The following is a 16779-nucleotide window of genomic DNA, read 5'->3' on the forward strand; positions in this document are numbered from 1 at the left end:
ATTCAGATAAATTGAAATCATGTAACTTTTCTCATCATAATGCAATAAAAGTTTTTTTTTTTTTAAAACAAAACAAAACAAAACAAAAACTCAGGTGACAGCAGATCTGACGAGGATGTGGAGAAAGAAGAACACTCCTTCATTTCTGATGGGATTTTAAGTTGGTACAACCACTCTGGAAATCAGTTTGGAGGCTTCTCAGAAAATTGAACATAGTACTACCTGAGGACCTGGCTATACCACGCCTGGGCATATACTTGGAAGGTGCATGTAATAAGGACATATACTCCACTATGTTCATAGCAGCCTTCTTTATAATAGCCAGAAGCTGGGAAGAACCCAGATGTCCTTCAACAGAGGTATGGATAAAGAAAATGTGGTACATTTATACAATGGAGTACTACTCAGCTATTCAAAACAATTAATTCATGAAATTCTTAAGCAAATGGATGGAACTAGAAAATATCATCTTGAGTGAGGTAACCTAATCACAAAAAACACACATGGTATGCACTTACTGGTAAGTGGATATTAGCCCAAAAGCTCCAAATAACCAGGATACAATTCACAGACCACATGAAGCTCAAGAAGAAGGAAAACCAAAGTGAGGGTGCTTCAGTCCTTCTTAGAAGGAAAACCAAACACTCATGCAAATACGAAGAAAAAGTGTAGAGCATAGACTGAAGGAAAAGCCATCTAGCTACTGTCCCACCTGGGGACTCATCCCATATACAGTTACCAAACCCAGACACTATTGTGGATGCTAAGAAGTGGATGCTGACAGGAGTCTGATATAGCTGTCTCCTGAGAGGCCCCGCTAGAGCCTTAGAAATACAGAGGCAGATGCTTGGAGCCAACCATTGGGCTGAGCACAGGGTCCTCAATAGAGGAGTTAGAGGAAGGACTGAAGGAGCTGAAGGGGTTTGCAACCCCATAGGAAGAACCACAATATCAACCAATGAGACCCACCAGAGCTTCCAGGGATGAAGCCATCAACCAAGGAGTACACATGGCTCCAGCTGCATATGTAGCAGAAGATAGCCTTGTCATGCATTAATGGGAGGAGAGATCCTTAGTCCTATGAAGACTTGATAGATGCCTCAGTGTAGGTGAATCTAGGGCGGGGTGGTGGGTGTGGGTGGGTGGGTAGGTGGGTGGTTGAAGGAACACCCTCATAGAAGCAGGCAGAGGAGGATAGGATAAGGGATTTCTGGGAGGGGAAAAACGGGAAGGGGATAGCATTTGAAATGTAAATAAAGAAAATACCCAATAAAGAAATAAGTAAACATAAAAAAAAAGAGTAAAGTATGCCACTGTCACCCAAGACTTGTGCATATTGCATGATCAGGCCCTAGCCTCTGAGCCCTTGGGGCTTCTGTTCCCTTTCTCTGTCAGTCGTGAAAAAGCTTTTGTTCCATTTACCTCAGTGATTTTAAGAATGAAAGTACATCAGCTGATAGAGTGGAGCTGTAGTCAAGTGGACAGAGTAGCTATTCTTAAAGGATGTAAGAAGCATTGAGAAGACAGTGTCTCCATGCCACATTGGGGAGACCAATGTGGGGATTGCAGAGGAGCTGTGGTCTTGGGTGTTAGTGTCCTTGAGGGGTGGTTCATGCTGCCACAGCTGAAGTGAGTGGGCTTCTGGACTGCCTGCTGTAGATCTTGATGAGGGACATTCTCCTCAGGCAGGTTAGGCACCTTATGCAGGTCTCATGGCAGGCAAAAACTGAGCCCAGGCCGATGCCCTTGCTCTGCCCACCCTGCCTCCTGCTGTGAACATCCTTCTCTTCCTTTATTCTGCCATCAGCACTGTGGCCCCAGGTGGTCTTTGCTGGGAAGCCAGGCAGGGATGCAGAGGGAGGCTAGGCATTTATTTTCCTGGTTCTGGTCATGGTTTATATCCTTTGTATATTAACTGTTCACCAAAGTCTCATGGTTAGAGGCTGTTGTCAGCCTGTGACACCTTTAGGAAGTTCTAGGGATCTTAGGAAGGAAGGAGTTAGGTCATTGGAGGCCTGTCTTTGTTGGGGATGTTGGTACTCTGGTCCTTTCTTCTCTCTGATTCTCAGCCATCCTCAGATCATGAGAGTTTTCTCTAGCACACTCTATCCACATGGTGCTTTGCCTCACACAGTCCCAAAGCAGCAGCAGTGGCCCAAGATCTCTGAAACTGTGAGCAAAAGCAACCTTCTAATTTGGCTTTCTTACATATTTTTGTTGTAGCACTGGGAAGCTGACTAACACAAATTCCTGCCTGGGAGGTCCTCAGCCTCCAGCCCCCAGCCCCTGCCCCTGTCCCTGTGGCCTTTGGTAGCTACTCCCTATCACTCTGGGCCCAGGGTAGGGATGGTCCCTGTTGTTGTCAGCCCCCTGTCTACCTTCTTTTGTTCTTTCCCTGTGCTCAGCACACTTCTGTACAGTTTCTTTGTAAGTAAACTGTCATAGATTACCTTACTTTATGTTCACCATCTGTCTTCTATTGGGACCTATAGTGCTGCACTTACTCACTAAAGGTGCCCTGTGTAAGACACTTTGGAATTCAGCACTAAGCACATGAATGGTGAAGCTGGTGGGCTTTAGTTATTGGGGACTGTAAATCACAAGACTGACATCTTTTCACTGGACATTGTAAGAGGCAATGCGGGCACAGAAAGATGATGAGATGGGAAAATGATGAGACTGATAATGGGTACCGTCCAACCAAATTTCTTCTGCTGCCCTTAGTTTCTGCTTCCAGCATTAGTGGAATTGATTGCTTCCTTTCAGGCTTGTACCTGTGCTTCTGTGTTCAAATTGAGTTGTCTTGCCTCAAGCTGTAAAGCCCATTTTCATATTCATTAATCAACATTTTAAAATTAGATAGGAATATCTTGTAATTTTTTTTCAGGGCATGTGCTTATAGAAATGACTTATTTGAATGCAATACATATGTTTTTGAGACAATGCCTTTCTCATATAATGTAGAACAGAGTATGAGTTTTCACAATCAATTTCTTGGTCAATAAGGTAAGGCTGTAAAAGAGTCAGGAGGCGTGCTTGACTGCAGAATTGAACAGTCATTTCTCAGAGCAGAATTCAACAGAGCTCCTAGTATATGGGAGCCTGTGACCACAAGCAGGACACTGACCATAGGAGCAGGGGAGGTAGACCACCATAGGAGCAGGGGAGGTAGACCACCATAGGAGCAGGGGAGGTAGACCACCATAGGAGCAGGGGAGGTAGACCATGGGGTTTTGAGATTTTACCTTTGAAGTGTTGGCTTCTGACATCCTTGGAGGTAGGCTTGCCCACCTGTAAAAGACAACGTGGCACCATTAGCTTCAACTGATTATGCCACAGGCAGGTGTCCAGCTGCTCTGTATGACTAGAATCCTCAGCATAAATGCATGTGTCCCAGGGGCTACCGATCTCTGAGACAGCTGTGTGCACATGGTCAGCAGTTGCTAAATATCTGTAAGTATGTGGATTGCCATCAGAGAAGGCTGCAGTGTATAAAATCTAAGGTTCGAAATCCCACTTTGCCTCTTTCTGTTGTAAAAGCTTCGCACCCAGGGTAGTAATGGTCTCAGCTTTTACATCTTTATGATAGAGAAAATAGCCAGGGTGTGCCGCTGGGTTATAATGAAGATCAGTTACATGGCCAGAGTGGGCCAGCACAGTGGAGTGTGGCCTTTAGTGACAGCTCAGGTAATGTCATTTCATTTCTGTCATGTGCCAGCAATGAGGGCATGGTGACTCACTCAGTCCTTTTCTGCGAAACTGAGATTAAAAAAAAAAAAAAAACCCTGCTTCCTTGTGAATCCTCACAAGGATGTGTGTGTGTGTGTGTGTCTGTATATCTCTGTGTATATGATAATGTGGTGCACCCAGAATGTGAGGCATCACTTTGACACAGCACAACAGTAGTGTCATCGCTGGAGGCATAGAGAATGGTTAGTGACAATGGGATTAGAAGACATGAGGGAAGGTGCCCCGATGAAGTGCCAGATGAAGTGCCAAGGCCTTGGAAAGACTTTCTGCAGTGCTGGGGGGACCTTTGTATTTGTCTTTACAAATGCTGATTGGGCTGGGCAAGGCGCCCAAGCAGGTGGGAATCCTCTGAGTCCCAGTCCTTACACTCGGAGAGGATGCCTGCCTTTAGTTCTGTAGTTTAGTCTGGTTGGGACCCAGTGGTGGCTGGGTTTTCTGTGACCCTTCATTCCTTCACAGAGCCGTCAGCTTCCAGCTGCTATCTTGTCGAGCAGCTGCTGGAAGGCTTTGAATGTTCTTTCTGCAGCCTCAGCTTTCTGACTCTGTGAGTTGGCCATTCACCACTCTGCCTAAACCCCATTGCTAGCCTGGTTAGGGCAGCAGTCAGGCTCTCTCTCTCCACTGTACGTGGGCCCTGCAAGCTTAGGGTTTCAGGATGAGGTTTCCTCAGTGTTTCCTGCCTGTGTAAGGTTTTGGTGACTTCTGATGGTGAGTGTGTGAGTGTGCAAGCATGCGAGTATGTGTGTGCTTGTTATGATGTATTGGTGTGTATGTAGTGTGTATATATGTGTGTGGAATGGTATATTGTGCTAATCTGTGTGTTATATGTTGGTGTGTGTGTAGTGTGTCTATGTGAGTGTAGTATGATGTGTTTATTGTATGACATGTATATTGGTATGTGTTTGTGTTTGTAGTGTGTCTATGTGTGTGTAGTATGGTGTGTGTGTGTAGTGTATATATATGTGTGTGTAGTATGGAGTGTGTTTTGGTGTATGTGTACATGTGTATGTGTGATATGGTGTGTTTTATGATGTGTTGGTGTGTGCATAATATGTATGTGTGTGATATGGTCTGTGTTATGATGTGTTGGTATGTATGTAGTATGTATACATGTGTGTAGTATGGTATATGTATTGATGTGTGTGTAGTTTGTATATGTGTGTTTGTATGTATATGTAGTTTGTATGCTATGTTTTATGGTATCTGTGTGGTATGTATATATATGTATGTGATATGGTGTGTGTATGTGTGTATGTGTGTGTGCATGTGGTGTTTTCCCTTGGACAATGCTTAAGCAGTATCTACTCTTTACTTTAACAACTAAAAATGTCTGTAGTTGGGGCTGGAGAGATGGCTCAGTGGTTTAGAACACTGGCTGCTCTTCCAGAGGTCCAGAGTTTAATTCCCAGCAACCACATGGTGGCTTACAACCATCTATAATTGGAGCCCATGCCCTCTTCTGCTATGTCTGAAGACACCATAACAGTGTACTCAAATATATAAAAATAAATTGATTTTAAAAAATGTCTATAGTCTGAGCCAAATGTTCTGGGGGGCAAAATCTCCCTTTTGTGAACTACAGGTTACAACGCATATAATAACTATGGGTGAACAACCGCTTGCACACTTTTCCTAGACATCAAGACCACCATCTCTTGTCACCGCTCCTTCCTTAGACTATGTGGTCCTCAGCTACATTGTGGGTGCTGACTCACTTCTATGCCTCCATTGTTGAGCACAGTGTTTGGTATACCATAAGTGCTTAATAGTGGAACACGAGTTTAGGGCAACATAGTTAAAATTGTCCTAAGAAACTGAGATAAGAAAAGCCTTCCATAAGGGTTATTGAAGATCCAGTAGACAGATAGTTTAATCTCAAAACTAATAAGAAGCAGCTCCTGGAAATAAGGTTGTTAATGAAAAAGCTAATCTATTTGCCACAAAAAGTTCCCTACTTCATCACGGATGGCTAAAGCAAAACTATCTGAGCCGGAGCCAAGGTCTTACTTAATTTATAAGAAAGTTTCTCTCTTGGCAACCTTTTTTCCACTAGCTGATTTATAGTGGTTGGATTTTGGTTCTGCTGTGAAGTGACCTGACAGAAAGAAGAAACTGAGGCAATGCAGAGCTGTGGAGTATAAGAGACTCGGATTCTTCCAGGGTTGGGTTTAGACAGGGTCTTATGTAAGCATAATAAGGCTTATAGATAATCTTTTATGTCAGCACAAGACAGGCTAGTGTGTGGTCAATATCAAGAGAATTGGCAAGTCTACCGAGCAGAGGGGACATGCCACCAGGAGAGTTGGTGGGATATACAGAAGCATGCCTCCATCAATAGTGAATGGTGTCACAGGACAAGAATCTAACAGTGAGATTCCTCTTTGTAAAAACCCATGAGTACACCAGTGAGATCTAGTTTTTGTTGAGACTTCCCTGAGTTGGGTATGGTTCTGTAGAGCTTCTGGAAGGGCACACACTGACAAGATTTTTACATGTGCCTTAAGTCTTTAAAACGTTCTCATTAAGTGTTGAGCACATTAATCAAAATTCTACAGGGGGAACTGCATAGCTGTACAACTTATGCTGAGAAGCTCTTGCTCACCACATTGCAACTTATTTTGAGTGGATTCAGTGTGAGAAGAGAGGAGCCAGGGTATGCTAATGCAAATAATATTCCATGTATGATTGTCTCTATATGGAATACTGACCTGAAATTTACCAATGACATGCAGACCAAGGGAGTAGCTCTTCTTTATTTTATGGATACACACACACACACACACACACACACACACACACACACACCCCATACATACATCACACACACACACACACACACATATATATATATATGATATATATATATAATTTATATATAGTTTGTATATATTTGGCTTTTCGAGACAAGGTTTCTCTGTGTAGCCTTAGTTGTCCTGAAACTCAATCTGTAGACTAGACTGGCCTTGAATTCAGAACTCAGAGGTCTGCATGCCTCTGCTTCCTGAGTTCTGGGATTAAAGAGCCTACACTGGCTTTTATGGAAGATATGTATATATATATTAATGTATGGTACATTTTTAAAAATACATATTACATTTTATTAAAAAAACTACATATGTGTTTAGCACATTTTAATTTACAAGGCATTTCCATAAAATTATCTGCAATTTCTCTTGATACCCTTTTAGTCCAGCACCTAGAATGTTCCTATCAGGTTTGTACAGATATTGCAGAGGTCTGATGATCAAGAGACTTCTCATTGCTCAGGTTAACAGCTGACAATGCTGGGCTAAGAATCTTGGCAAAATGACATTATCAGAAAGATTTGTGTTCTTATTCAGGGTCTGAAGAATGCAATGATAATTAGATAAGGTGTAGATTCTTTAGCCTGATGCTTGACTCACTGTAAGTCTTCAGCAAATGTAAATTTTTGTTCCCTCTAGACTCCTTCAGAGGCCCATGATCACATAAGTCACACAATTCAGCTCCCCTAAGCCTCCTCTGACTGGCTCATCTGTTTTGATGTGGTGTGGAAGGAGACCTGGGGCATTTTTCTGTGAGCTAGGGAGTGCCCTCCTCATGCCAGGATCTCAGGGTCCCCTTTTACTCACTTCATTCTGCTGCTTCATCCACACATCCCTGGCTTGTCTCTCAGTGGAGACAGAAGCTTTGGGAGATAACAGAAGGGGAGCCTCCATCGTATCCTTGAGATAGCGTGTATCTGTGGAAAAAGAAAAGCTCATAAGCTTGTAACTTGAAGCTGGCTAGATTTGGAACATTGCAGCCATAAAGTATTCACACATCCTCACACTCACGGAATCATCAAAACTCAGGTACCAGGCAAACAGTTCTTTTGGGGGAGGGCTTCAGGGAGGAGGGTAGAAGACAGGCCAATTTTATTACAATATATCACATGGCTCTCTCAAGAGTGAGAGTGGCCAAAGACCAAAGGGACTATTGGGGAAGAAAGAAAACACTCTAGTGTATAGTGTGGCTGGAGGGATCATCACGGAGCAAAAAATCTCTCATAGAGTCAAGCGATCCCACCTGAACCTGCCAGAGCAGGAAGCTGAGGTTCATTGTAGACCTGCTTGGTTTGGTTCCCAGCAATCCTACCAAGGATGGCCTTGAGTACCGTTCATTGTTTATGCACCTGAGAAATACTACCAGTTCTTGAAGATTAATGCTCTCCTCTCTCTCTCTCTCTCTCTCTCTCTCTCTCTCTCTCTTTCTCTCTCTCTCTCTCCTCTCTCTTTCTCTCTGCATCCATTCATCCATCCATTCATCCATCTCTATCTTCCTATCAGTTATGGCTCAGGCTGGTCTGAGAACTCACTATATAGCTCAGGCTGATCTCAAACTTGTGGTCATTCTCTTGCTTCAGCCTCCTGGGTACGACTATGGAAACAAGTCAGTACACCTGCCCCTGGAGCTCATCATCAAATCCCACCCACTTCTTTATTCTGCTATATTCTCATGCCCTTTTCTGTTATTTATTTATTTCTATAATGGTGACCATTGCAGTGTATTCAGTCAATGTTTTTGAGTACTGAGTACAATGTAATCATTATCATTATATTATCAATATTGTTATTGTTTGGCGTCAAGGTTTCGCCTAGCAGCTCAAGCAGGCTTTGAGCTTGGGATCCTCCTGCCTCAGCATCTGAAGTGCAGCAGTTAAGGATGTGTGTGTCACCTTATCAGTTCATCATCATCTCTTACAGAATAATTTCCCCTAAAGAAATTTTTACAGATTCATGTCTGTGAGCCAGGCCTTCAGAAATCATGTGTGGTTCCTCTTTTCCTTTACAGAGGCATGAAGAACCTGCGGACACTGCCCAGGTGGAAAAAGGCCAGAGTGGGAACAAAGCCAGCGTCCTCCCTCCCGATGGGTGGGACTTTAGTACTAGTTCCATTTGTAGGCTGACAACCTGCAGAGTGAATCAACTGAGTTAAAGTTTTCTCTTTTCCTCCTCTCCTCACCATTCAGACTCTAACCTCGAATGTCTCACATGGCTGTCTTCCTGTCTGTCCATCGCTCTCATGTTCCCAGCATAGGAAAAGGCTCCAGGCTCAAGCAGAATTCTACCCTGACCATGGCGTAAGCAGGAACAGAGTTCAACGCCATATGCCACTCATACCATCTTCAGAGGAGCTCTCTGGGGTTAGTTCTACTGTAAAGCCTGTATTCAGACAAAAATCTGAGCTCTAGAGAGTGAGCCTGTAATCACTATGTAATGTTGTGCATGGGCATGTATCTTCGGAGCCCCAGGGTACCTGCATATTCTGATTCCTGGATAGGTCTGGCTGGTAAAATTTTCATCGATGGCCATGCCTTCAGCAGCTGGAGCTCAGGGTCTTCGTAGTCATTGTTACTGCTGCATTTTTCTCCATCTGGGACCACAGCCAAGTTCCTTCTCTAAGTAGGTGAAACATTGGAGTGAGTCCAAGGAAAGGACCATGTGGACAAAGGTGGCATGTCTCAGTGCTGGCTTAGAGAGCAACGATGACTTTCTTCGCAGTAGGCATTAAGAGTCTGTGGTCTAGAATCTTACATAGAAATGTAATTCTTGTGATAGGGAGACTTCTAAAGATGTCTTCTAAATACTGTCATCTCTTTGATCATTCAATCAAAGACCTAGCTTGCTCTGCTGTGAGGGGATAGGGCAGCTATACGTTGTTAATGAACTGACTTTAAAACAGAGGATTCTGGATCATCTTGGTGTGCTCGATATTTTTGCGAGCCCCAGAAAGCAAGAGGGAGACTGTCAATGGAGTGGTGCTGTGCGTGGAAAATCAAGAACCAGTGAAAGGGAGTACAGCTTAGAGGTGTAAAAAGTTCAACAACAGTATATGGTCAATCCCATTCAAAGTTCAGTGTGCTTCTATGCAATGGTAATAGCGATTCATTTTTTTCTATAAATGACTGATAACAATTTGACCATAGAGAAGGAAAGAATGACAGCAACATATCAAGAAAGAACACTGGGTCAGAGAAGTGAAGCTTTTGCTGAGAAATCTGAAGGCATACTGCTGGAGATCAAGATCATGTAAGAAGATGTTAGTGGGCTCACTCACTGCTTATGGACTGGAGACTTAAAGTTGTTAAAATAGAATTCGTTAAAAATTGATTATTCAGTAGGATTCATACAAGAACCCAAGTTGTGTTTCTCATGAAATTGACAGAAATTTTTATAAAAATCAACAAGCAGATGCTCAAATTCCTATGATAATGCCACCCCTATCCCTGCCACATCCATGCACCAAGGGAAGGACATGGAAGATGCCTGTAGTCTTTATCTACCTTTTGGCACCTTGAGTTTGGACTTCTGGTTTCTAGGGCTGAGGTCAATCAGGTCAATGACAACGATCTGGATTCAAGGCTATCCTGGGCCATGGCATTTTGCTAGGCTAGCCCAAGCAGGCTAACAGGTGCCCTCATCATAGGTCTGGGCCAGAAGCCTGTTCCCAGGCAGTAAGGGGAACCAAGTCCCAGTACATAAATTCTCATTGAGTCAGCACAGCTTCAGGTTGGGTCTGCAGCCAGCAGCTGCTCTGTGCAAGCAGGGACCTGACAATCATGATGCAGAGCCACCAGGAGTCACTCTAACTGCCTGGATCTCAGAATGCCCAACTTTACCCATAACAAGTGTTAGTCTTTATTTGAACATAATGGAGAAATCCAGGTGATATGATGGAATTACATCTGTAAATGCTGACTACCTTAAAGGTCTAAGGACTGCTGTGCAGTGCCAAGAATCCCAAAGGGCGCAAAAACACCTGTTTTCATGCACATTCTGCAGGTGGTACCTCAAAATAAGGAAATTGTCTCTTTATTTTACAAATACAGAGACTGATGTTGGTAACTTCCCAAAGTCACACAGGTTGTAGGTGGGCAGTATTCATTCAACACCTTCACCCAACCCAGTACCAGAATTAAAAATTATTATTATATCTCAAGAGGCAGGGTAGAGAGTTCAGGGCAATGTATAGGTGGATCACTACCCAGTCAGCACAGTGATGGATGGATAACGTGATCCTGAGCTTGGATCCTTCCTCTGTAGAGAAAATTCTGCATCACAGATAGGGCAACCCTGGAACTTTTTTTTTTTTGATTCTTAATATTTTATAGTCAAGGGTTAAAAAAGTAGAAAGTTGAAGTTGTTGCTTTATAGCTGTGACTGTATCTGTGGCTTTCCATAGTAGATTCCTGATATATGGTTGGTAAATAAAGTCATAGATTTTAATAAGGCTGAGGATATAATTATTCCCAAGGGTGTGATTTAAAACATTTATGTTGTAATTTGTCTAGTTATTAGGGTTCAGTTTAATTTACTTTTGGGTTAGATGGCTAGATGCATACTCCTTTGGGTAAGTAGAGTAATTAATTACAACTATGCATGCTTATCAAATGGAGAAGCAGAAGTAAGACCACTTATGCACAAAACTTCTCTCAGTCACGGTTCTGACTAATGCTCTGACTTGGCAAAGTCTGAGACTGAGGGAGGAGCAAGCCTGTCTAGCAGCACTCGCAGTTATCTCTGGAAAGGTAGAGAGGAGTCACAGAGGAGCCCAGTTTCCAGGTAGGCAACAGGGCAAGAGAGACTTGCTAGGCTTATCTGCAGAAGAATCTCTGGGCTCCCATCTAGCTCAGAGCAAGGGTGTAGAACATGGATTAGTAAGCGGTGTTCTCCACAGAAAAGCAGGAAGATGGGGCAAGTCAAGTGTTATTTCTCAGTGTGCTAGTCTACATCCCCAACAAGTGCTTCCTGAGGATAGCCCAATCAAACCGTGTATAAGCTGAGGACTCAGGTCAGTTATCAAGATTGGTTTTGGACAGATCCTCTGGTGCCCAAGCAAGAGCAGGGTAGAAGACCAGAGCTTTCTCACCCATAGGAGAGGAGCTAATCTCTGGGCACAGAGCTGCATGGTGGCACTGGAGCTGTTCTTCAGAGGGGACCACCACCACACAGTGGCCCTTCTTGTTGGGTCTTCAGAGATAAACTGGGCTATGATGGGACATTTTGGTTGGGAGAGTATTGGTGACATTGTGGATGTATTGCCACTATGTCCTAGACCTAAGTTGTAGAGGCCATGTTCTGACCACAGGGCAGATACTTCATTTCCCTGATGCAGATGGAAGTGACTACACTGGCTTATTTGGCTGGAGGCTGAGAGAATATATAAAGATTCTTGGTATTTGTCCCATGACAGGGGCCCAGGACATTAGATAGTTTCCTCTGTGTGAAACAGAGGCAAGTGCTCAGAGCACAGTGGAACTCTGAATGAATGACAGAAGGTTCCTGACACACACAGTGCAGGGACAGGTGGGCATAGGCTCCAGAGTCACATCTGGAACTGTTTGTAGAGGGCATGCCAGCAGGCAAATGGGCACAATGGATAGAAGGTGCCAAAGGGCATCTTTGTGTCCTGTAGGCTACTTCTAGTATTTTCCAGGGATAGCCTGGGACCTGCTAGAAGAACCACGGACATGAGCTGGAGTCACTTTAACATTTCATCCTTTGGTTAGAGTTCATGGGGGCAAGAGGTGGCAGGAAGCAGGAAGGTGGCTGCTGTCACCTAGGAATGAAGAGAGTGTACACTGACTTCGCACTGCCAGAGGAGTGACCACAAACAGCATGGCTTTCTGTTTCTTGAGAGGGCCTTGGTTTTAAATATAACAATTTGCATTTGTCTCTCTCTTATTATCCATTACATGTCTTCCTCAGGAGTTCAAACCTCAGGACTCATATTTTTTACTCATGAGCTACTTACATAAAAACATGTTTTGTGTGTGTGTGTGTGTGTGTGTGCATTCATGTGTATGTGTGTATGTGTGCTCGTGGGTAAGGGTCTATAGCTTTAATTAAAAATTTAAAGGCACATGTCAAACAGTAAGGAGCCATTTTTTTCAGATATTATCAATAGCCATAAAAATATATAAATTAGGGTCAGGTGGTGGTGGTGCATGCCTTTAATCCCAGCACTTGGGAGGCAGAGGCAGGCGGATCTGTGAGTTCGAGGCCAGCCTGGTCTACAGAGTGAGTTCCAGGACAGTCAGGGCTATACAGAAAAACCCTGTCTCGAAAAAACAAAAACAAAAACAAAATATATAAATTATATGAATAAATAATTTAACATAATTATTTAAATTGTTTGATATTTGGGTTAATGTTTTAAATGTTAATCCTTTTCTTTAAGTTGTTAAAATTCCAGCCAGTGTTTCTAGTAGCTTAACGAGTTGCTCACATGTTCAGTAGTTTCTATATTATCAAATGTTTAGTGTGATTTCAACATGCTGTTATTTAGACTACATTGCAAAATATCAGTGAGTTTTTTGAAATATTGATCTGAAATGTATACAGCTTTTTTGTTTTAAACTCTCCAACATGAGGTTCTAGGATTAAAACAAGAGAATATTTTTATATTTTTAAGTGAACATCATCGTGAAATTACCTTCGAAATGTTTGTTTCATTTTAAAATTTCACCATGAATGCTATAAACCTGCATCTCGAGATACACTCACCAGCACTGTGTATTAGTATTTTCACTTCTGCCAGCTTTAGCAAAGATGGTGAGATTTAGAACATGGGCTGAAAGGGGGTTTTCCCTAGCAGGAGACTATGCCACTTGGAAGAATTGTTTCTTTTAAATTCACTATGTGACATAAAAAGGAAGCCCAAACAACAACACTTACTTTGTAAGGATCAGAGACCGACAGTTATAGAACACAGCAGACTTACGTGATCCGGAAATGGTTCCAGAACTTCCCAACACCGCCCTGCCAGAAAACACAGATCACACGTCACTGCAAACCCAGTGCCAGCTCACAGCGTCAAAAGCTGGACCTGGACCCCCATTCCCTCTAGGAATCCTGTGTGCATTTCAGTTCATTTTTGTGACCCCAGTGCATTTCTCATATCTCATATTTTAGCTGTTGATCAGGTAGAACAGAATATGGGAAAGGGGTTCAGAAATCAAATTCCAACTCAGGATGACTATGGATGGGGACAGGTAACTCTCTCTTCCCACAGCAGATCAGCATTCTCTTGCAAAGAGACTTAAATGCCTGGAGTGGTGGCACACCCCTGGAATCTCAGCTCTCTGAAGGGAAGGTGGAGGCAGGAGGATCGCAAATTCAAGGTTGCATAGTATGACCCTGTTGTAAGAAACGAAATCATGGCTTGTGAAACAAAGTGCTGGGGCTATTGAGCACACACCTAGGCCCTGGGTCAGTCTGCATCACGAGAAAACAACAGCAAACAGGGCTGAGGAGATGGCTCAGTCAGAAGAGTGTGTGCCTCGCTGGCCTGAAGACCTAACTGGGAGCCCCAGAATCAGTATAACAAAAAGTCTTCATGGTGATGCTGGCTTGCAATTCCGGTGCCCAGGGGTGGGGTGGGGGTGGAGGATGGGAGATGGGAGATGTCGGGGTAGGGGTTGAGACAAGCAGATCTTTGGAACATGTTGGAACAGTCAGCCTCCTTTGCTTGGTGAGTTTCAGGCCAGTAAGAGACCCTGTTCCAACAAAACAACACAACGCAAAACAAAGCAAAATGGTGGATGCATTCTGACATGTCCTCTGGATTCCACAAATATGAGCACACATATGAACACAAACATGCCCTCTTTGCACTGCCCAAACTAGAAAACAAATCAACAAACAGGTGAAAAACTAGGAGAAATGATGGAAGAGGAGTCCCAGCACCCACCCGTCAGGATCAGGCAGCCGAGGAGGCTCTTGCAGCAGCACCAGAGCACTGCATGGCTCCTCTACAGAGCTCTGACTGTACACCTGCCTCCTCCAGTGCCCACAACTACTTTGTCCTTTGTGGGCAGAGCTCCTGTCCCTTCACGAATCTGTCCCCAGCTCCAGGCGCATGCCCCAACATCCAGAAATGGAGCCACTGCGCTTTTGTTAGACCAATATAGTTGAGGTTTCTCTCAGCTCCCCAGTTTGGACTCATTTATGAAAACGGCTTAGATCGTGCAGCCCACTCAGTACGCTGTTCTAAAATTTCCTTCTAGATTATACAAAACCACCCAAGAACTGCTCATATGGGTGGAGAATCTGGTTCCTCGCAGACTGAGTGTTCCTTAGCTGTGTGGTAATTTTGTAGGCATTAGTCTTGGTTGAGGAATGTAAAGGAGAAAATATTTTTAAGACCTCATCTTTTTATTAGCACACATGGGAGACATTTCCTTTAGGGTTTAAGAAGCTATAAGCTTCTTAGCAACGAGTCCATTTTGATCCAGTGGCAAGCATCGTTTCTAAGAATGCACGCAGTTCCCTTTTCTTTTGGCTGCTAGGAACTCTAGGACTCCTTGTACATGGTCATCCTATTACTGTGCCCACAGAGCACAGACCCAGTGTTCCTGGGTCTCCCAAATGCATGTCATGTCTCCTCTGTACCTGCCTGTGTCTGACTCACCTGTAACTTCCACACCTTTAGCTTCCTGTGCTAAGTATCCATCGCTATCGGATGTCCTTGCTTCCTGGAGCTTCCATCTTGGACCATGCAGGCCTCATTAATCTCACTAAGTCATTTAGTACTCGTTTTTTTTTTTTTTTGGTCTCTTCCAGAAAATAGGCAAGCATCTGATGATGAGTTCTAGACAGGAAGTCTACCTGTCTGATCTAGGTAAGACTGCAGCGTCTCCATGTTCCAGATTTTCTAAATGTGCTTCCACTGGGGAAGAGTTTTAATACATAATTTGGAGCATAGTCGTAAAGATGTATACTCATGGGCTGGAGAGATGGCTCAGCGGTTAAGAGCACTGATTGTTCTTCCAGAGGTCCTGAGTTCAATTCCAGCAACCACATGGTAGCTCACAATCATCTGTAATGGGATCCAATTCCTTCTTCTGGTGTGTCTGAAGACAGCAATGGTAGTGTACTCATATTCATAAAATAAACATTTAAATAAATAAATAAATCTTGAAAAGATGTACACCCATTTATGTCCCCTTGAGACTGGACAGACTGTCTAGGTTCCCTGAGTAGTCCTGGAGCCCTGCATCTTGCTCTCCTTTTCATCCTATCCAGTTCTTCCTGGGTAAATATATTAGTTACTCTGTGTTGCTGTGATAAATAGTGACAAAAAACTGCTTGTGGGAGGAAAAGATTTAGTTCATCTTGCAGCTTGTATTATGTGAAGGGAGGTCCGAGCAGGAATCAAGGCAGGAATTGCAGCAGCGAGTGCTGGGATACTGGCTTGCCACCAGGCCCATGTTCAACTACCTATCTTAGACCTACCAAGTCCTCCAAACTAGGGGTGGCATCGCCCGTAGTGGCCTGGCCTCTCACACATCAATCATTAATCAAGCAAATGCACTACGGTGTTTGCCCGACAGGCCAGTCAGATGGAAGCATTTTCTCTGTTGTGTTTCCATCTTTCCTGATGTCTCTAGTTTGTGTCAAGTTGACAAAAAACAAAAAACAAAAAAACAAACAAAAAAAACCCCAAAAAACCAAACCAAACCAAACCAAACAAAACAAAAAACCCAAAAAACAAAAAACAAAAAACCAATAAAACCAAAAAAACAAAAACAAAAAAACAAACTAACAGACTAACCCAAACAGTACAATTCTCTCCTGATTCCAAGTCCAGGTCAATTCCTCAGAGCTCTGCTTCAGGCTGGCCCTGCATTCTCAGCTTCCCTGTTTGTCTCTTCGTAGTCTAATTTTAGCATGAACCCTACCAAGTCTGTCTAGCCAGACTCCCCTTCTGTGTCTCATCACTAGCAATATCTAATTGAGGTCTACGTCTTTGACCATCTCCCAGGGGACATCTTTTTCCCCTGGCTTGCCTTCAGTGAGAATCCTGTTAGGACTCTTTTAGTGATTTTCCATCGTTGCCCCGACCCTGAGCATGGGCTGTCTTTTGTTGTTGTTGTTGTAGTATTCATACTGAGACCACTCCCTTTCACTCCACTGCCCACTCCCTTTGCTATAAACCCTCTCCTGTCCTGATGGTGGTGGAGACAGTCAGCAATTGCTTCTTTAAAGTTATTTTGAAGGCTGCCTC

General features: G+C 43.5%; 1 protein-coding gene across 3 annotated transcripts in view; it reads right to left on the bottom strand.

Moving 5' to 3' along the window:
• Window positions 1-16779, bottom strand: part of Clnk (cytokine dependent hematopoietic cell linker) — a 183335-nt gene that overhangs the window by 67644 nt on the left and 98912 nt on the right. For all 3 annotated transcript variants that reach the window (XM_031341968.1, XM_031341966.1, XM_031341967.1), the window contains exons 5-8: window positions 13495-13532; window positions 9028-9169; window positions 7362-7471; window positions 3246-3291 (exon numbers count right to left, since the gene is read on the bottom strand). In XM_031341968.1, the coding sequence (XP_031197828.1) occupies window positions 3246-3291; window positions 7362-7471; window positions 9028-9169; window positions 13495-13532 (336 nt within the window). The remainder of the gene's footprint in view (window positions 1-3245; window positions 3292-7361; window positions 7472-9027; window positions 9170-13494; window positions 13533-16779) is intronic.

The sequence above is a fragment of the Mastomys coucha genome, unplaced genomic scaffold (assembly GCF_008632895.1).
Source record: "Mastomys coucha isolate ucsf_1 unplaced genomic scaffold, UCSF_Mcou_1 pScaffold22, whole genome shotgun sequence".
NCBI lineage: Eukaryota > Metazoa > Chordata > Mammalia > Rodentia > Muridae > Mastomys > Mastomys coucha.